The following is a 15,971-nucleotide window of genomic DNA, read 5'->3' on the forward strand; positions in this document are numbered from 1 at the left end:
GCAACCCCAGAGTCGGTCACGACTGGACCTAATGGTCAGGGGTCCCTTTACCTTTACCCTTATGGTGAAAGATATCATAATATAATACAATATAATACAATACAATACAATAAAGAAAAGAATGTTGTGGTGACTAATGTCTGCCTAGTTATTCTCAGGGGTGTTGACCCTTGGCCTGTTTGCCACTGCACTGCTACCCTCAGCTTCTGTCACTCTCTGGCAGTCATGCCACCAACACTCCTGCAGCCAGGCTGTAGGGCCTACCAAAGAATAGTGCCATTGTAGGACCCTGGCAGCATTATTGTTTGGTAAACTCAGCAGTCACCATCTGGTGGGAGCATAAATGGTACTTGGTTGTATATGAATGGATATATATATATAGAGAGAGAGAGAGAGAGAGAGAGAGAGAGAAACTGGCTAAGCCAGAAAATAAACATTAAGCATCATAAGGTGCTACCACTGACTTACTGCGACATCACAAGGTACAATATTAATGTTATTATAGTGCTGCAGGCTGGTACCTCAGCAAAAGGACTGCACTACCATCCTTCGAGTGAAGAAGAAATTTGCAGAGGCTTGTTTAATAGAAAACCTTCAAGTCTATGCAAAATGTCAGGCATACATGATGTGAACTTGGCTCACTCCCGTATTAATAAATGAAATGATTTTACTGATGATTTGTTAATTATTCTATATGATTTATGTTGCAATTGTAATGTTACTGCTACATATTGTTTGTCAGCTGCTCTGTGACTCGTGTGGGTAAAAAGCGGTGTGGAAATATATGAATGAAATGAAATGAATCAAGTGTTGGTGATGGCAATCTGCTATCCTTGTATGGCCAATTTCAGTTAAGTATTCCTACATGTTTTTTGCTTGCATTGCTTATAGCCTTTAGCTACACTGGGACCTAAATATAATATCATTCTAGAATATTGCCCAATATTAACAGCTAAAGCAAACAGATTTCTTTTTTTTTTTAAAGTCCTTACCATTGGAGCAGTCAGGACCAGTCCAATTAGGGTCACAAGTGCATGTGCCACTTTCTTGAAGATACGTGCCATGGCCAGAGCACTGGTCTGGACACATAGTCTTCAGAATTTCACAGTTGTTACCACCCCATCCTGGATTACAATGGCACTCTCCATGGATGCACACACCATGATTTGAACAGGCTGGATCTAAACAATCAGCTGAAACGGGAAGACAGTTTTGCATCTATGAGTTGTATCGTTATTTCCCATGAATTAGGCTACAGTATATTCATTCTTACACATGAGTAAAGAAGCACAACAATTCAGTGATCTGTATAATGCTCCTATTAGGCTCTGAAAAAGGAGAGAGTACAAAGCAGAAGAAACCTTCAATTCCTCGCTATGCTCCTTTTACTTTAACTACAAGTTAACAGAACGCAGCAGCAAAAACCAATAGAGGTACACGCTTTAATCATCAGAAGGTCTAGAAAAAGACCTGGCTGTAATTGTGGCAGGGGCTGCAGAACAGGGCTTACTAACACAAAATGATGATTATTTTAGCTCTCATTAAAAAAAGCAAGCTTCAAATCATAAAGGCAAGCAAACAAAACAAAATGCAACAGGTTGCCATCCTAACCCCACTGACCCACTTAATTCATGGAACTTATTTCTAAGTAGACATGGCTAGAATTGCAGCCTTAGAAGCTAGAATTCCCCTTTACATTCCCAATATATGTGCCTACATATTTTCTAATACCTGCAAGTTCCATGCCTAACTAGCCAACAAGCCAGAGGCACATGGAAGGCCTGAAGGCAGCTGCCGACTGCAACTGCACTCTCCCCACTTGTGATTTTCAGCAGTGGGAATTTAGAGGCAACTTGTCTCTGATAGTGGAGGAAGAACATAAACATTATGGCTAGTAGCCTTATCCTCACAAATTTTTCTAATCCTCTTTTAAAGCCAGCCAAGTTGGTGACCACCACTTCTTGTGAAAGCTAATTCCATAGTTTAACTTTGTGCTGTTTCTGTTCTTAATAGTTCAACATTCAGCTATTTTGGTTATCTACAAGGTCTAGTGTTCTGAGATAGGGAGATGCAAAATTTTATACACCTCTATCATGTCTTCTCTTACTATGGCTGCTTAGTTTGTTCCAAAATTTAAACCTTGTTGAAAATAGGGCTTTCCCTGTTCTAGCATAGAGATGTGCATGTGCATACTATATACAGATTTGGTCATTAGCTAGAAAGTAAGAATACTCTTTATGAATTAATCTTCTGAGTTATACCAGGGCAGAGTGAAGATGGCTTTACTGCAATATTCAGAACAAAGGAAACAGGTTTGAAATCATCTGAAGGTAGCTACTGAAATGAATACAAGTTAGGGGAGGTTCTGTTGCCCAAAGACCATGCATATGAATAGACTGTCTTAGTGGACTCTGCTATTCCTGTGTTGTGACAGCTGTGTACCACCATCAGCCTGTTTAGGAAATAAATGACTTGCATACCCTCTATCTTTCTTAATTCACTTTAATGTGCTTTAGTTGACGAGATTTAATTTAGCAATTTGACTCAATAAAACGTTACACTTGTAGGGTCAATGGTCTGAAAATTTAATTCCAGAGACTTAATTGTATTACTTTGTATGTGCAGATCAATAAAATCAATCTGATTGAGAATGGAAACGTGTGGTTTTTTTCCATCTGGAAAAAATATCAGCACAGAGGAAAGGCTATCATAGTTATTTACACCACCACAACAGAAAAATTCTGTACTGTTTTTCAACATGAAGGATTTGAATTAGCACTTTCAGGAATGTAGTTTATGTAGGAGATTTTCAGTACATGCAATTTCTTCTACTATGTGAAAATACTGAGTCTTTTGTCAAACTATCTTTTTTCTTTCCTACATCATCTTAGCTCAGTGATGTAACAAAGAAGATCAAGCTCACAAGCTAAGAGATTAAAATGTATTTACACATTCAATAGTTAAGGAAACTAAAGTCTACAGTCCAAGAAAGATTTTCTAAATCCTATGTTTAATATGCTTGAAAGATTCTGAATGTGAATGATATGCATATAAAAGAGATGTTTTCATTAAATCTAAAATGTGCTAGCATCTGCATTTATTTGGTATTATATTTAGGGCCTAGAACATAATAGTGTAGCAAAGCACTTCTGAAGAATTACAGTCAAATCCTAAGTAAATGTTTATATATTTACCTTCCTCACAGTTTTCCCCTTTGTATCCAGAGTTGCAGGCACAAGAGCCCATGATGCAAATCCCACGACCTCCGCATTGAGGGTCAATGCACTGGGTGGTAGGCACATCACACTCTGTCCCTTTCCAGCCACTGTAGCAAAGACAGCGTCCTTTGGAGTACTGCCCATTGCCACTGCACAATACTGGGCAGGCTGCTGTGAAATAAAACATGACAGAAGACTTAACGCAATTCTTTTCAATCAAGCTTTAGAAGCAGAGGAACATCTAGACAACAAGTTGTACTTCAGTTTCTTTTTCTTGCTGCTCTAGTAACTACTTGTATTTCTGTTCTGTATTTGTATTGACTTAAGAAAGGAATTCAATTTATATACCTCTTGAACAATCAGGGCCCAGAAATCCAGCAAAACAATGGCATGATCCTGATACACACTCTCCGTTTCCATGGCAATTGCGGGGGCATTCCACCACAGACTCTGAAAGGAACCGTAAGAAGAGAAATTCTAATACCCTGCAATCACAGCAGTTAGCAAAAACAGAAGAGAACTCTTATTTAAATCACTTGTAAATGATAGCAAATTAAGACACTTTTAGGAGTGTGCGTGCTTAGCTTGTTTACTGCCTTTGAGAATGTAAATAGAGCTTAATTCATTTGAATTACTTGTAGAATGCTAAAGCAGTAACTTCTAACAAAATTCTATTTTAATAGAATTATTACAAGATCTTTGATAACAGAGCATAACAACATGTCATAAATATTTTAGTACACTTCAAGTAAGTCAGATTTTGACACAACTGTGTTCCATCAAAACAGTTTTTCTGCAAAATACTCAAGATTGTCCAACAAAGAAGAAAATATTAGAGAATAGTTCAGCTTGCAACTTTTGTAAACGAACACAGTGAATGCAATTCTTACCTATGACAATTGTATTAAAAGACACTTGTTCTGCATTTTTCCCATCATTATAAAAAGCCAGATGCCAGATCCCAGCATCCAAATACTGGATGAAACCTGCTTCATGAAGACTGACAGACCTTGCCTGTCTACCTGCTCTCTCTGCCTCAAGAAGGTTGCGCTGTTCCTTTGCAATCAACCGGCTACCATCCAAAAGTTCCACAAAGTCATACTGCAAGGGGAAATTGCACAAAATGTACATATTATCCATCTACGTAGTGCTGCATTGATTATAGCCTTTAAAAAGTTACTAAATTAAAGCTTCAGTGTCTGAAGTATTTTCAACAGTTAATCTTTGAAGTAGTGTAGTGTGGAACACACAGTTCCTGTGTCAGCTTCCGTAATATGCTGCTTGCATGCCAACATCCTGACCTGTATGCTACCAGGAGTACATTTTCATGGCTGTACTCAGTCACTGAGACAGATGATTTTATATACTTTGCTGAAGGAAAGCCAACAAGATTAACTTTTGCACACAACTAGCAGTATAAGAATAGTCACCTAGAGGTAACCACATGATGATGGTAGCAATCAATGGCAGTCGATCTCCTTACAACTCAGTGACTCATTGTTTTATTTATTTCTTCTTAAGAACATAACAGAAAAGCTACAAATAGAGACACACTGATAATGGAAAACACTATATCAGCTTTAAGAGATAACATAGCTGTCAAAAGCACTATGTTTTATTAACAGCAACAAATAGGTTATCAGAGGCTTAGACAGAACAGTATTAAACATGCCCAAATTAGAGACAATCTTTAGTTGCTATGTGCATTACTTACTATTTTACACTCCAAATTAGGAAAAACTAGGTCAAGTTCTGGTGAAAGGTAAAGGCTAATAGGGTGAACTGGGAAATCTCTTCTTAGCCTGAACCCAGCTACTATCCTCAGACTCAGCATCCTATCAGCAATGGGAATAATAATAATACTGATCTATGCTAAAGGGTTGTTGCATGGAGTTACTATACAAGAAGAACTGTGAAATCTCAAAAAGTGAGCATCAATCAATCAGCAAAATTATTATGATTTATTACTATATCCTAAGTTCCTCAAATTCCCAGCACTGAAGCAATCACAGCTAAAATTGATTATTTTGTACTCATCCAGGAAATACGTTGCCCAGTTCTGACCACTCTGAAGTGGTGTTTGCCCATAATTTTATTTCTACACTAAATGTTTATTATGGATGTACAACCACTAAAGCAGTTCACCATGTAGGAAGGGTTGCATTGCTTATGATCACTGCTGCTTCCCTGGAGGAGGAGAAGCAAAGTGATGATGAGGTTGGGGCTGTGCAGGTGCACCGGGAAAGCAAATCTGGCAGTCCCGTTGTGCACCTGCACAGCTTCAACAGTGATGCCCCTCCTGCTCCCCTTCTTGGCAAGCTCCACCAAGACGCTTCTGAACGACTTCTATAAAAACTGGCACTCTTCTTTCATACTCACCACTCAACTACGTTCTATTTAAGTAAGTGTATAAAATCACTAATTCATCCAAGCCAGTTATAAAGCCAGTTATTGTTACGTGAACTGTGACAATCATACTGTCATCTACTGATTTCAGAATGAGCCTCTGAACAGCATTAAACTGAAATACTTTGACCCTTTAATTGGATTAATTGGATATCCTTGTTTACTCAGAAGAAACCTAGTGTTTCTAGAAGGCTGCTTTGCAAGGTGTGTGTTTAATCATTGGGAAAGTCATCATTATGTCCTCCCAATATTGCCAGACTACAACTTCCAATCACAACAATACAAACACAACACGTAGGCTGATAGTAGAAAATATATAACAGAATAGTGATATCATTCAAATTATATGAGTAAGCCAATCAAAGTTCATATGTACAATATAACAGAGTGGTAGTGAGGACCGTCAAGCCGTGTGTTCAAAACAGATGTCTAAGGACAGTCTCACAATAGTCTTTCAAAAGTTTCAACAGAAGATGTCTCAAAAGTTTTGAAAGTAAAGTCTCTCAATAGTCTTTCAAAAGTTGCAACGGAAAGACTATAGTATGAATGAAATCATTATTCTATTATATATTTTCTACTAACTATTAGCCTATGTGTTGTGTTTGTATTGTTGTGATTGGTTCTTATTGCAACAGAGGATTTTGTTTTTGGTTCATTGTTCTTCCAAGACTACAACTTCCAACATCCCTAAACCTTGGCCATGGTGGCTGCGGTTAAGGCGAGTTGTAGTCCAGTAATACCTGGAGGGCAACAAGTTGGCTGCCCCATTCAATCGCTGAATGCATTAGAAGCACCTGCTAGACATTACTTTTCACCTGTTCCTCAGCAAATATATAACAGTAGTTAACTTGGGTAGTATGAGAAGTAGTCAGTATTTCAACCGAGGGCCACAGAAACAACCTTAACACAGAAGCAACTTGTGTAAAATTACCGAATGTTAAGTATGTGATAAAGTGAAAACTGCTCCTTTTCTTCCATACTGACAGTTGGCTTAAAAATCCTTCTCCTTAATCATAGTATTTCTCTCAAGGATCCATGCCCTGAATCCTAATTATTGTTGTTAACCAACTTTTCCATGTGGAAGTTACAGTGTGAAAAGAAAGCAACCAGCCCTGGATTAAAATAAATAAATAAATCTGTAGGAATCTAAAATATTTTTCCCCAAGATTTTCACCTCCTAGGTTAAGCTCCTTATATTTGTTGGGTATACGTATATGGATCTCTCACACTTATTCATTTTTAGTTTAAGCTAACAAAGTCATTTGTTATTTCTTAAAGTCTCTTTAAATAAACTTATTGATTGGCTGGTTGCAATGAAACTGACATTTTAAGAATGTGTCACAAAAGACTTGCAGACTACCATTGATTGTTTTTGAACGGACAGCCACTATCAATTACTTCTGGTTGATTTATTTATGATACCTGAGAAAACAGAGCTGTGCAACCCAGACTGTTCTGACACAGGCAGAGAGCACAATAGGCTCTACCACATCTGGGAATAAAGTTGCAAAACTGGGAAAATGTGGCAAAATATCATTTCTAATGATATGGTCTGAAAAGGTGCAGTAATTGCCACGAAAGGATGCTTGGAATACAAACTAATAAATAATTATGAATCTTTTTTTTAAAAAAAGAAAAGCTGATTCAGCCAGGAAAAATGATAAAATAGATTAACCACATGCATTTCGTAAAAAGTGATAATGGTGTAAGACATCCAAACGCCTCACTGGTTTTTCCTCACAGATGGATTTTCATGGCTGTAAACCAAGACAAAATCTGGACAAAAGAGTGTGAAAGTATTATGGTGCACGATGGATTCTCTTTTGGCAAGCTGAAACATTTAGCCACTGATGCAGCCAATAGTCAGGAGTACTATGTGATATTGGAGGCTGATAGATAATCCGATGTGGAGTACATTCTCTAATGTGGATCTGCAGTCCTCCCTAGGGTATCAGTTCCTAATTGTGGATCATGGTTTGGATCTTTAACAGAACCATTCAACATACTTTTCTCTGAGCAAGACTTTTACTATTCTCTGCTTTCAAATATCCACCCATAGCCTATCCAGAGAGAAGGGATTTAAAGGTCCTGGCAAAAAAGCTGTGTGTTTGTGTGACCAAAAGGCCATTTAACGTATTATAATAGTGGAGGGCCCAAAGAAGAGAGAAGACTGAACCCTAGATTTCATCACTCTATCTTCCCTTTGGATTAGGCACAGATACTTCCTGAGCTGAAGCAAACATGAAATATCAATTCTGCATTTTACTTCCTCACACTTAGAAAAATTTTGGGGTAGTAAGCTCCATAGGTAGCAATGTCCTTCACCATGTACAGCAATGTCCAGCCCTGTCAAGAGTAGTGCGTAACAATCCTCTTATTTACCACTGTCCCTAGACTCTTCTGGGAGTGTGTCACATATCCCATGTTCCACAGCATCTTTGGACACTGCTCCACATGCTCTCAGTTGCATCCTGCTAGGCTAGGAACCATGGGAGCTAACAAAGACCCTGTGTCATTACTTCAAGGGAAAGGCTATAGGGGAAAGAAAGGGCTCATGAAAATCTGGAGGGCCTTGATTTCACACTGATTTCATGCTGTTAGCAAAGCATATGAGGATCATCTTCTGGGTCTGGGTCAGAAACAAGTTAGACATATGTGCCTGTATCTGGATTCTTTCATGAACCCTGGCACTTCAAGCAACTAATCTGTCATTCTGGCCCTATATGTCAGTTAGAAAAACCCATTTATCACCCTATAAGACAGGCTGAGGCCCATAAGTATTGAGTGCTCACACTCTTTCTATCATGCCAATATCTTTTAGTGCTCCTTTAGTGCTAACACTTGTTTCGCTCCCTCTCTCCAAACAGTTTTCACGTCCTATTTTCCTTCTCCCATGTATTCTTCATTTGTCTCTTACAGCAGTCTCACTTCAAACCATGGCTCTGTCATCAACCCACATACAAAGTACTTTCCAGGAGTAGTTTCATGATCAGTAGCTGGTGGCTCAATGAACTGCTTACCTTATCCTTGCCCCCCCCTTTAGTGACACCTCCATAGTTGCTGAGCTTGCAGCCCAGGTACTTCTGTCAGGGAACCTATCACAATTGGGTCAATGGGAACCTTGCTTCAGCATTTAACCATTAATTTATTAGCAAGGATACAGTGGCACAAGTGATTTCTTTATGTACAGCCCCAGCTAAATTACAGATTTCTAACTGGGTCTACAAAGTGACCCATTTGGGGGGGAAACCAAGCATTAAATTTCTTTTTACTGTACTTATGACACCCAATAAAAGTGATTTGAAAAGACTTCCATGTGTGGTTGAGATAAAATGTCCAAATTGCATTTTAAAAGGCTACTTATAGAATAATAGCTAGTGTCCTCATTATCAGCTTAGCACACAATATGGAATACAGGCAGTGAAACTATTCAGAAGGAATTACTGAAATCCAAAGTAATAAAGTATTTTCAAATATGCAGTTATTGTTTTTAATGAAAGCAAGATTTAGTATTTGAAAACAGCTCTTACTTGAGTATGCGAGGGTGGTAAGCCTTTTCGGCCATATACTCCAATCAATGCATCTTTCTGAAGGGAGATATTGAATTTTAGAAACTGTGGCTGATCAATGAAGACCTGTGACCTCCAGAAGATCCCAGGAGGAACCTCTTGTGTTGCTCTTCGGCCTATATCAAGTTCTCCAGAATCTATAGTATTGTTTTCTTGTGCAAATCCTCCTAATTTTCCTGAGAGATTAAAAAAATATATTAAGACATCAAATATTTGCTTTCAGTTATCCTTTAAATAAGCTGTCAAATATTGAGACTAGTTTCAACTGAAATATTACTTGAGAATCATTCAGAGAATGTTAACGATCCAAGGGAATTCACTGAAGAGCTAACAACACAAGGGCAGCTTACATAAATACCTTCAAAGTCAAAATCCCCCAACTTCCCCAAGGTATATTGTTAAGGCAAGTGTTGTAGGACATACTCTCATTCTGATCACTCTTAACCTAATTATTCTGCAAAATATGTATCTTGTTAAGTAGGATTAACTCTGGTGTTTATCATTCTGTCTAAACACAACAGTATGCTTGCAAGTGAAAATTAAGATGAAATGGAGTATACAGCTTTGCAGATAAATTCTCATGTAAACAGGTAGCAAAACAATCATTGGGATTGATAAGTACAATTTTACGCTACATTAGGTAGTACAGCATTCATTTACACACTCAGAATGCTCTGTGAACTACTCTTTCAAAGCGTATTCATTTCTGCGAAAAATAATTCAAACTCTGTCTATTTAAATTAGTTACATAACGTGCACATGCAAAGACACAAAGTCAGCCAAATTTTGGAAAAAAATGGGACTTCCTGCTTTCAATATATGATGAGATATCTCTTGAAACAACATACTTTGAGCATATGAAAATATGATTATTATGCCTCATCCTTCTATTCTAACCACAGGACACTACAATCTATAACCTACTCAAGTGAAGGATCAGTGTTAATTGTGTTATATATATCATTCTCTAGATAGTGCATATTCCTTAAAACATTTCAATAAATTTGGTTTCTGTACAAAAATATAGTCTCTCATCATTGAAACTACTCTTTAAAATTAGCTGCCATGCAACATATGTAAAGCTTTCCTCATTCTGCAGCTGCACCTATCCTGTCAGCTATTACTAATATCTCTACTCTTTTTTTTCTACCTTTAAATTGCTTAGCACAGTGCTATTGATAAATGGTGCAGGGTGCTTCCAGAAAGGTAGATCAAACAAGCTTTGAATTTTCTGCATCTCTAAACTGGGTGAAAAGCAACGTTTGAGCAAAACCTACATTTGATTTTCAAAATCCCCTCTTCTGCTTTCTGTAGTGCTTTAATAACACCAACAAGTGGTGACTTAAAAGTGTAGCATCACCTGTGAAAACTATTAATGGAGCATACATATGTCAGAGGTATTGGGATAATGAAAGTATCTTTTAAAATATGTTGTAAGAACATGTCATCATTTTTTTTTTTTACATAATGGCATTAAAAGATGCTATAAACATAGTACAAGATCAAATAAAGCAAAAGATGCTAGCTGCCATGTATTTTGAATACTGTACTTCCCAAGTTTAGGTTAGGTATGAGTGTCTAAGTCCGCAGCCTTGATGGATGGAAGAGGCTTCACTGGGGCCCTGACGGTGGAATTCAAATGGCAGTGCCCTTCCTGATAGGCGGAGGGGGCATATGCCCCCGCCGCTTATCAGGAGCTGGATCTTAGCCTGCACCCTGCATTGGCAAATGGGGATGCAGTCTGGGACGTGGGCTCTGCCAGGAGGCAGAACCAATGGAGTTGACGGTGGGCTTCCCTCGGATCTGCCCCCTCACCTGGGGCATAGCCTGTTTGTTCCTGCGCCAGGTTTTCCCGCATCCCACCCACCCATGGTTTACGCTGATAGACTTTGCTGTGGCTATGGTGGTCGCTGTTCTTTACGGGGCTGGGTAGGAATTTGCCCACCAGGCTAATTGGCACTGATTCAGTGGTTTTGCCTACCTCATAGCAATTCGTCACAACTGGTTGAGCACTGGGGCAATCCCTTGTTTTGGATGGAAGGGAGGTTGTAGTCCCCGCCTGTCCCTCCAAACGCTGGGGTATCCCATTAAAGGGATCCGGGGGGGGGTGGCCATGTCCGTGTGCCCAGGGCTGAAGGCATTCCCTCAGATGGCGGTCCCTGCGGGCGTCACTCTATTTGATGTAAGTCTTAGGAACCCCCATCTGGATTGACCATATGTTACTTCCGGCCAGCGGGCCGGAAGTATTTAGACTGCCCCATGCCCAAGCCAAACCTCCTTCATCTGTATTCAATAAAGTTGTGGCCTGATTTTATCCAAAACCCAGCCAAATTGGTCTCTTATTTATATGGGTTCAACTGAAGTATCAAAATGCTGACTCAGAGGCCAGACAAAATATCAGGATAGATTATGTCCAAGAATTTTATCAGAAATCTGCATATTGAAGAGGCATTTTTCTCTCTCTTCAATTTGATACAGGACAAAAAGAAAAACCACTTTTGCGATTTTCACAGGAAACAGGTTGAGGGGGGACTGTCATAAATGATACAGCTGGAACTGAAGATAGACTAGTCCAAAGTGCCATACTAAATAATACCCATTCCCTGTGGGATTGCAGCAGTGGATGCGACTCAGCATGGCCGTCGCAGGGGGAGCGACTCTTCCTCAGCTTCAGCGTGATGGGAGGGGGTGTTTTCTGTTTCTTGCATTGCACTGAGTGCTGGAAAACACTCACAAGGCTGCCGGAGCCAATTAGTAACATGCAGCAGGCAGCATTGGGTGGATCCTTAGTTCAGGTGGGTGCCCACACCCTGTGGCAAAGGGGTATTCTTTTGAATCACTTGTGGTATTGCTGAATACCAATACTGTCTCACATTCTTTCAAAACGGTACTTATAAAAAAGAGAGAGAACAACAATAAATGAATCAGTTGCTCTTTTGTTTCTAGTGCATGTCTCTTCTCTTTGTAGATGTTTTGTCAGTCCAGCTGAAGCTTGCTAGTGTAGTCCACTGAAGTGTGCCTGTAGTCATTGTTTTAAGTGTTAAGTAATACACACTGAGAAAACTATTGCCTACACATATGGGTCTTAAACTGACTGTGACTATTCAAGCAGAGATTTTGAGGTCATACTGGAAAGGTCAATTAAACCATGAAGTTAGTGTGCTGCAAAAATTGAAAATATATGTGCATGATTAAGGTTTATTTGGAAAGGGTTCACTGACTGGTGCTGTACAGGAGTGGGTAGCTAAAGCACCAGGGAGGATGTATAATGCGCTTTTTCATAAAAGGTTTAAATTGCTTGTGGGGGGCGAGGACAGAGAAAAGAGGAAAAAATTAGACTTAAAAAAAATGCAGAGAAAATGAATAGTTGGGACATCAGAAACCCGTAAAGTAGGAAAACATAGGTTCTTCAACCAAAATTGACAGGCAGCAGCTTTACTATACAAAAAAGTTCTACAACAAAGGGTGCTATAGACAAAACAGCTGAACAGAAAGTTTCTGCACAAATTGAGCTGTTTAAAGTCCCCTCCAGACCTTTGTGCTAAGCATGTGAATTTCAGGAAGAGGAAGGAAATCTGGCCTGCAGGGTGCATTGGAATCAGGGATCGTCCAAAACTCATTTAGTCTTCCCATGATCAGATGAAAACCAACAAAGGAGCTCATGTTTTGGGTTAATGCTGATGATAATGTGGGGACAGTGGGAGAAAAGGGAACATGTGATCTGACAGTCCAGATATTTTTATACACTGGGCTAATTTCATGTAGAAGGGACCTGCAATAATTTCATTTTGTGCTTTAAAGTGTGTTGTTATAAAATGCAAAACAAAATATTGATGCTAGGCTTCCTGAAAAGCAAAATCTTGTCCCCTAACCCATATGGAAAATACAGCTAGTAACAACTACTCTAGGTATTTGTATTAACATTTCTATATGATTGTTAAAAACAAATTGTTTAAATGGCTGTATTTTCAAATTCTCCTCAGCCCATATTTCACTGCTCCATAATTTTATTAAGAAACACACACACACACACACACACACACACACACACACAGCATACATACATAAATCTGTACTTTACTGTATTTAAATATTTACTTAACAACATGATTTTTTCTCTCTTAAGGATGTACAAAATCAAGACACAACTATGACAATGTTTATTTAGCAAATAGATAGGCTAAAGTTTAAACAAATCAATAAAAGTAATTATTAATTTAATTTAATAATACAAAATGAATTTGGTATAATTTACCAAGACATTAAAAGATTAACAGTGCCTGCTGCAGAGCATAGTTTAATATAATTTCAAGCTTTCAGTGATCATGGGAAGCTTTAAAGGGTATCAAGGAGTAAGATTAAATTTATAGCCAATCAATAGCACACCATCCAATTGCATAACATAACCTTGGAATTATACCACCAACTGTGAGATAGCTGAGACTATTCTTTCAAAAACAACTAGCATCATTTCCTAGCACATTTGGTTAGAGTAACTGCAACTCAAAATAGTTAAAAACAAGAAAGGTTCTTGTATAAAAATCAATAAACAATCTCATCAGGAGATCATTTAATCAGAATGAAGTATTTCAAACAATATATAAAATATTTTAAATAGCGTGGCATGGCATTTTTAATCTCGTCTTTTGCTATTTTTCAATGTCTTAAGGTATAAAACTTCAGCAAATGATCCTTGAGTACATCAAACGACAAATAAATTATTTACATGAAGATTATGCTAATCAGCATTTTATTTTTAATATAAAAGAGTAGATGAAGAAAAATCATCATCCAGAACAGAATAAGCTTGGCTTTTCTCAAACTGTTTTCTTAATTGTAATCAATATTTTAAATTAACCCACTGACATTTACAGGGATATTTATTTGAGAACCTAATTTACTTTTCAAACATTTATTGAAATTTCTCAAACTCCCATGGAAGCATGCACAGTAAATGTAACATTAGCTAGCAGAGTTCACCCTCTAAGTGAGAGAGAGCTCAATTACACTGTACCTTGTTAAATAGATGGTCTGTTTTTCACAGTGTAATTACTCACATAGGGAAAGTCACAAAATAATTAGGGAGGAATGTTTAGACAATGTGTAATTCTTTTACGTGTAAGAATTTTTGACATGCAGCACTTATTAAGTAATTACTAGGATTGATTTCTGCATCAGCACTAATCTTTATTTGGTAGCAGCTTGAAAGTCTGTTTGTAAACATATGAAACAAGTTGGCTTATATTGTACTGTACTGATTGATGCTATGATCACTACAGACTGAACTAAGCCAGTACTGGACTAAATCAGATTGCATGTTTAAGCAACCTAAGCCATCCTAAATAGACTTTTCCCTGTAGCACACTTCCAATGCACTTTATATCTGAACATTTAGTAGCGTCAGAGTAAACACTGCAGATGTGTCCATATCTTAAAAGCTCAATCTCAAACATGCCTTCTCAGAAGTAAGTTCTATTGAATTCATTAGGGCTTACTTCCAGGTAAGTGGGGCTAGGATTGTGGCCTTGGTCCCTTTCCATTTATTTACGCATATAATGTATGCCTGGGCATACATCGTTCCATTCAATTGACTTCTCATTTTGTTTCAAAATAAAGACTGTATAGTTTTCCCGTCGTACAATGCAGAACATTCAGAGCAGAACTACAAGCTACAAAGAACAAAACTCTGCTGAAAATAGCAGCCCCATGCCAAACACTTTCAAATTCAACTTAACTCTAATATATGATGTCACTACAATGTGTCTTTCCCTACTCCTACCAGCCAACATAGAGCACTGAAATTGGGGGAATACATGCTGCAACAGTATCAGAACATGAGGAAAGATGATATGAGCTTGCCCTTGCTGGCAACAGTCCTGTTTCCATTAAACATGCCATTCTATCTCCCAGTTGCTAGAAAAAAATAATGATGGCAGAAGTCAGCCATTTCCCCATACTTCTTACATAACGTAGACCAGGCAGTCTATGATTCTATTATTCACCCACTAGCAGTTGGGCAACAGTTGACTTGGATATATTAGATCCCACCATGGTCAATATGTGTATGTCCAGCTATCAGCTGAGCCATTTCAGCCTTATTCCCAACAACTTTCTAGTCATCCTATCACAGCCATGTGCCTCCCATTATGTAACCATACTTTCCACCACAGATGTGGCAGAACTGTCTCCTACCTCAACAGATATGAGTATGACTGACAGCAGTAACGGCTATTTCTGTAGGGTATGGGATGGTCATATCTGGCAAGCTCCCAGTGCCCTTCCCCACTCAGTAACCTGCATGCCTTTTATTGGGTGGCCACAGCGTATACTTGTTATGGACCGGCTGGATGCAGAGGAGTGGTGGAAGGCACCAGCTGGAGAAACCCCAGAACATGCGGAGAAATGAAGAGGGAGGAGCAATGAAAGAAAAGACGGTGGAGCCTTAGGCTGCTGGGGAAGAAAGCAGTGGGAAGGCGGGGACCTTCAGTCCTCACAACTGCCTCATTGGGGCAAGACCTACTGGGAAGGGTTGCTGTGATCACTAAGACTGAGCTATTTTTTTCTTTGAATAAAGAGTTAACTTCACTGACATCAGGTGCTCTATTGCTGACTTATGCCTGACTCCAGCTCCTGAATACTATTACTAGTACTGGAGCTGGAGCACAGAGCAAAGCATTAGGCAACAGCAACAGGGAGAGTATTTCCCTGACTGGGATGGACAACGCTCTGGCTGGCATCACTGGTGTCGGGTGACTGCACGACTAGCCCATGGGCCAAT

General features: G+C 38.8%; 1 protein-coding gene across 50 annotated transcripts in view; it reads right to left on the reverse strand.

Annotated features, from left to right (window-relative positions):
- The window catches only part of TENM3 (teneurin transmembrane protein 3), a 1,278,808-nt gene that overhangs the window by 86,906 nt on the left and 1,175,931 nt on the right, over nt 1–15,971 (reverse strand). For 48 of the 50 annotated variants that reach the window (XM_083630968.1, XM_083630934.1, XM_083630945.1 and 45 more), the window contains 5 exons: nt 9,155–9,369; nt 4,109–4,319; nt 3,567–3,668; nt 3,195–3,389; nt 993–1,193 (listed from right to left, as the gene is read on the reverse strand). In XM_083630968.1, the coding sequence (XP_083487094.1) occupies nt 993–1,193; nt 3,195–3,389; nt 3,567–3,668; nt 4,109–4,319; nt 9,155–9,369 (924 nt within the window). The remainder of the gene's footprint in view (nt 1–992; nt 1,194–3,194; nt 3,390–3,566; nt 3,669–4,108; nt 4,320–9,154; nt 9,370–15,971) is intronic. The other 2 variants (XM_083630925.1, XM_083630943.1) reach the window with 1 other exon arrangement.

This window comes from Podarcis filfolensis, assembly GCF_964270895.1.
Source record: "Podarcis filfolensis genome assembly, chromosome: 9".
In the NCBI taxonomy this organism is placed as follows: Eukaryota; Metazoa; Chordata; class Lepidosauria; order Squamata; family Lacertidae; genus Podarcis; species Podarcis filfolensis.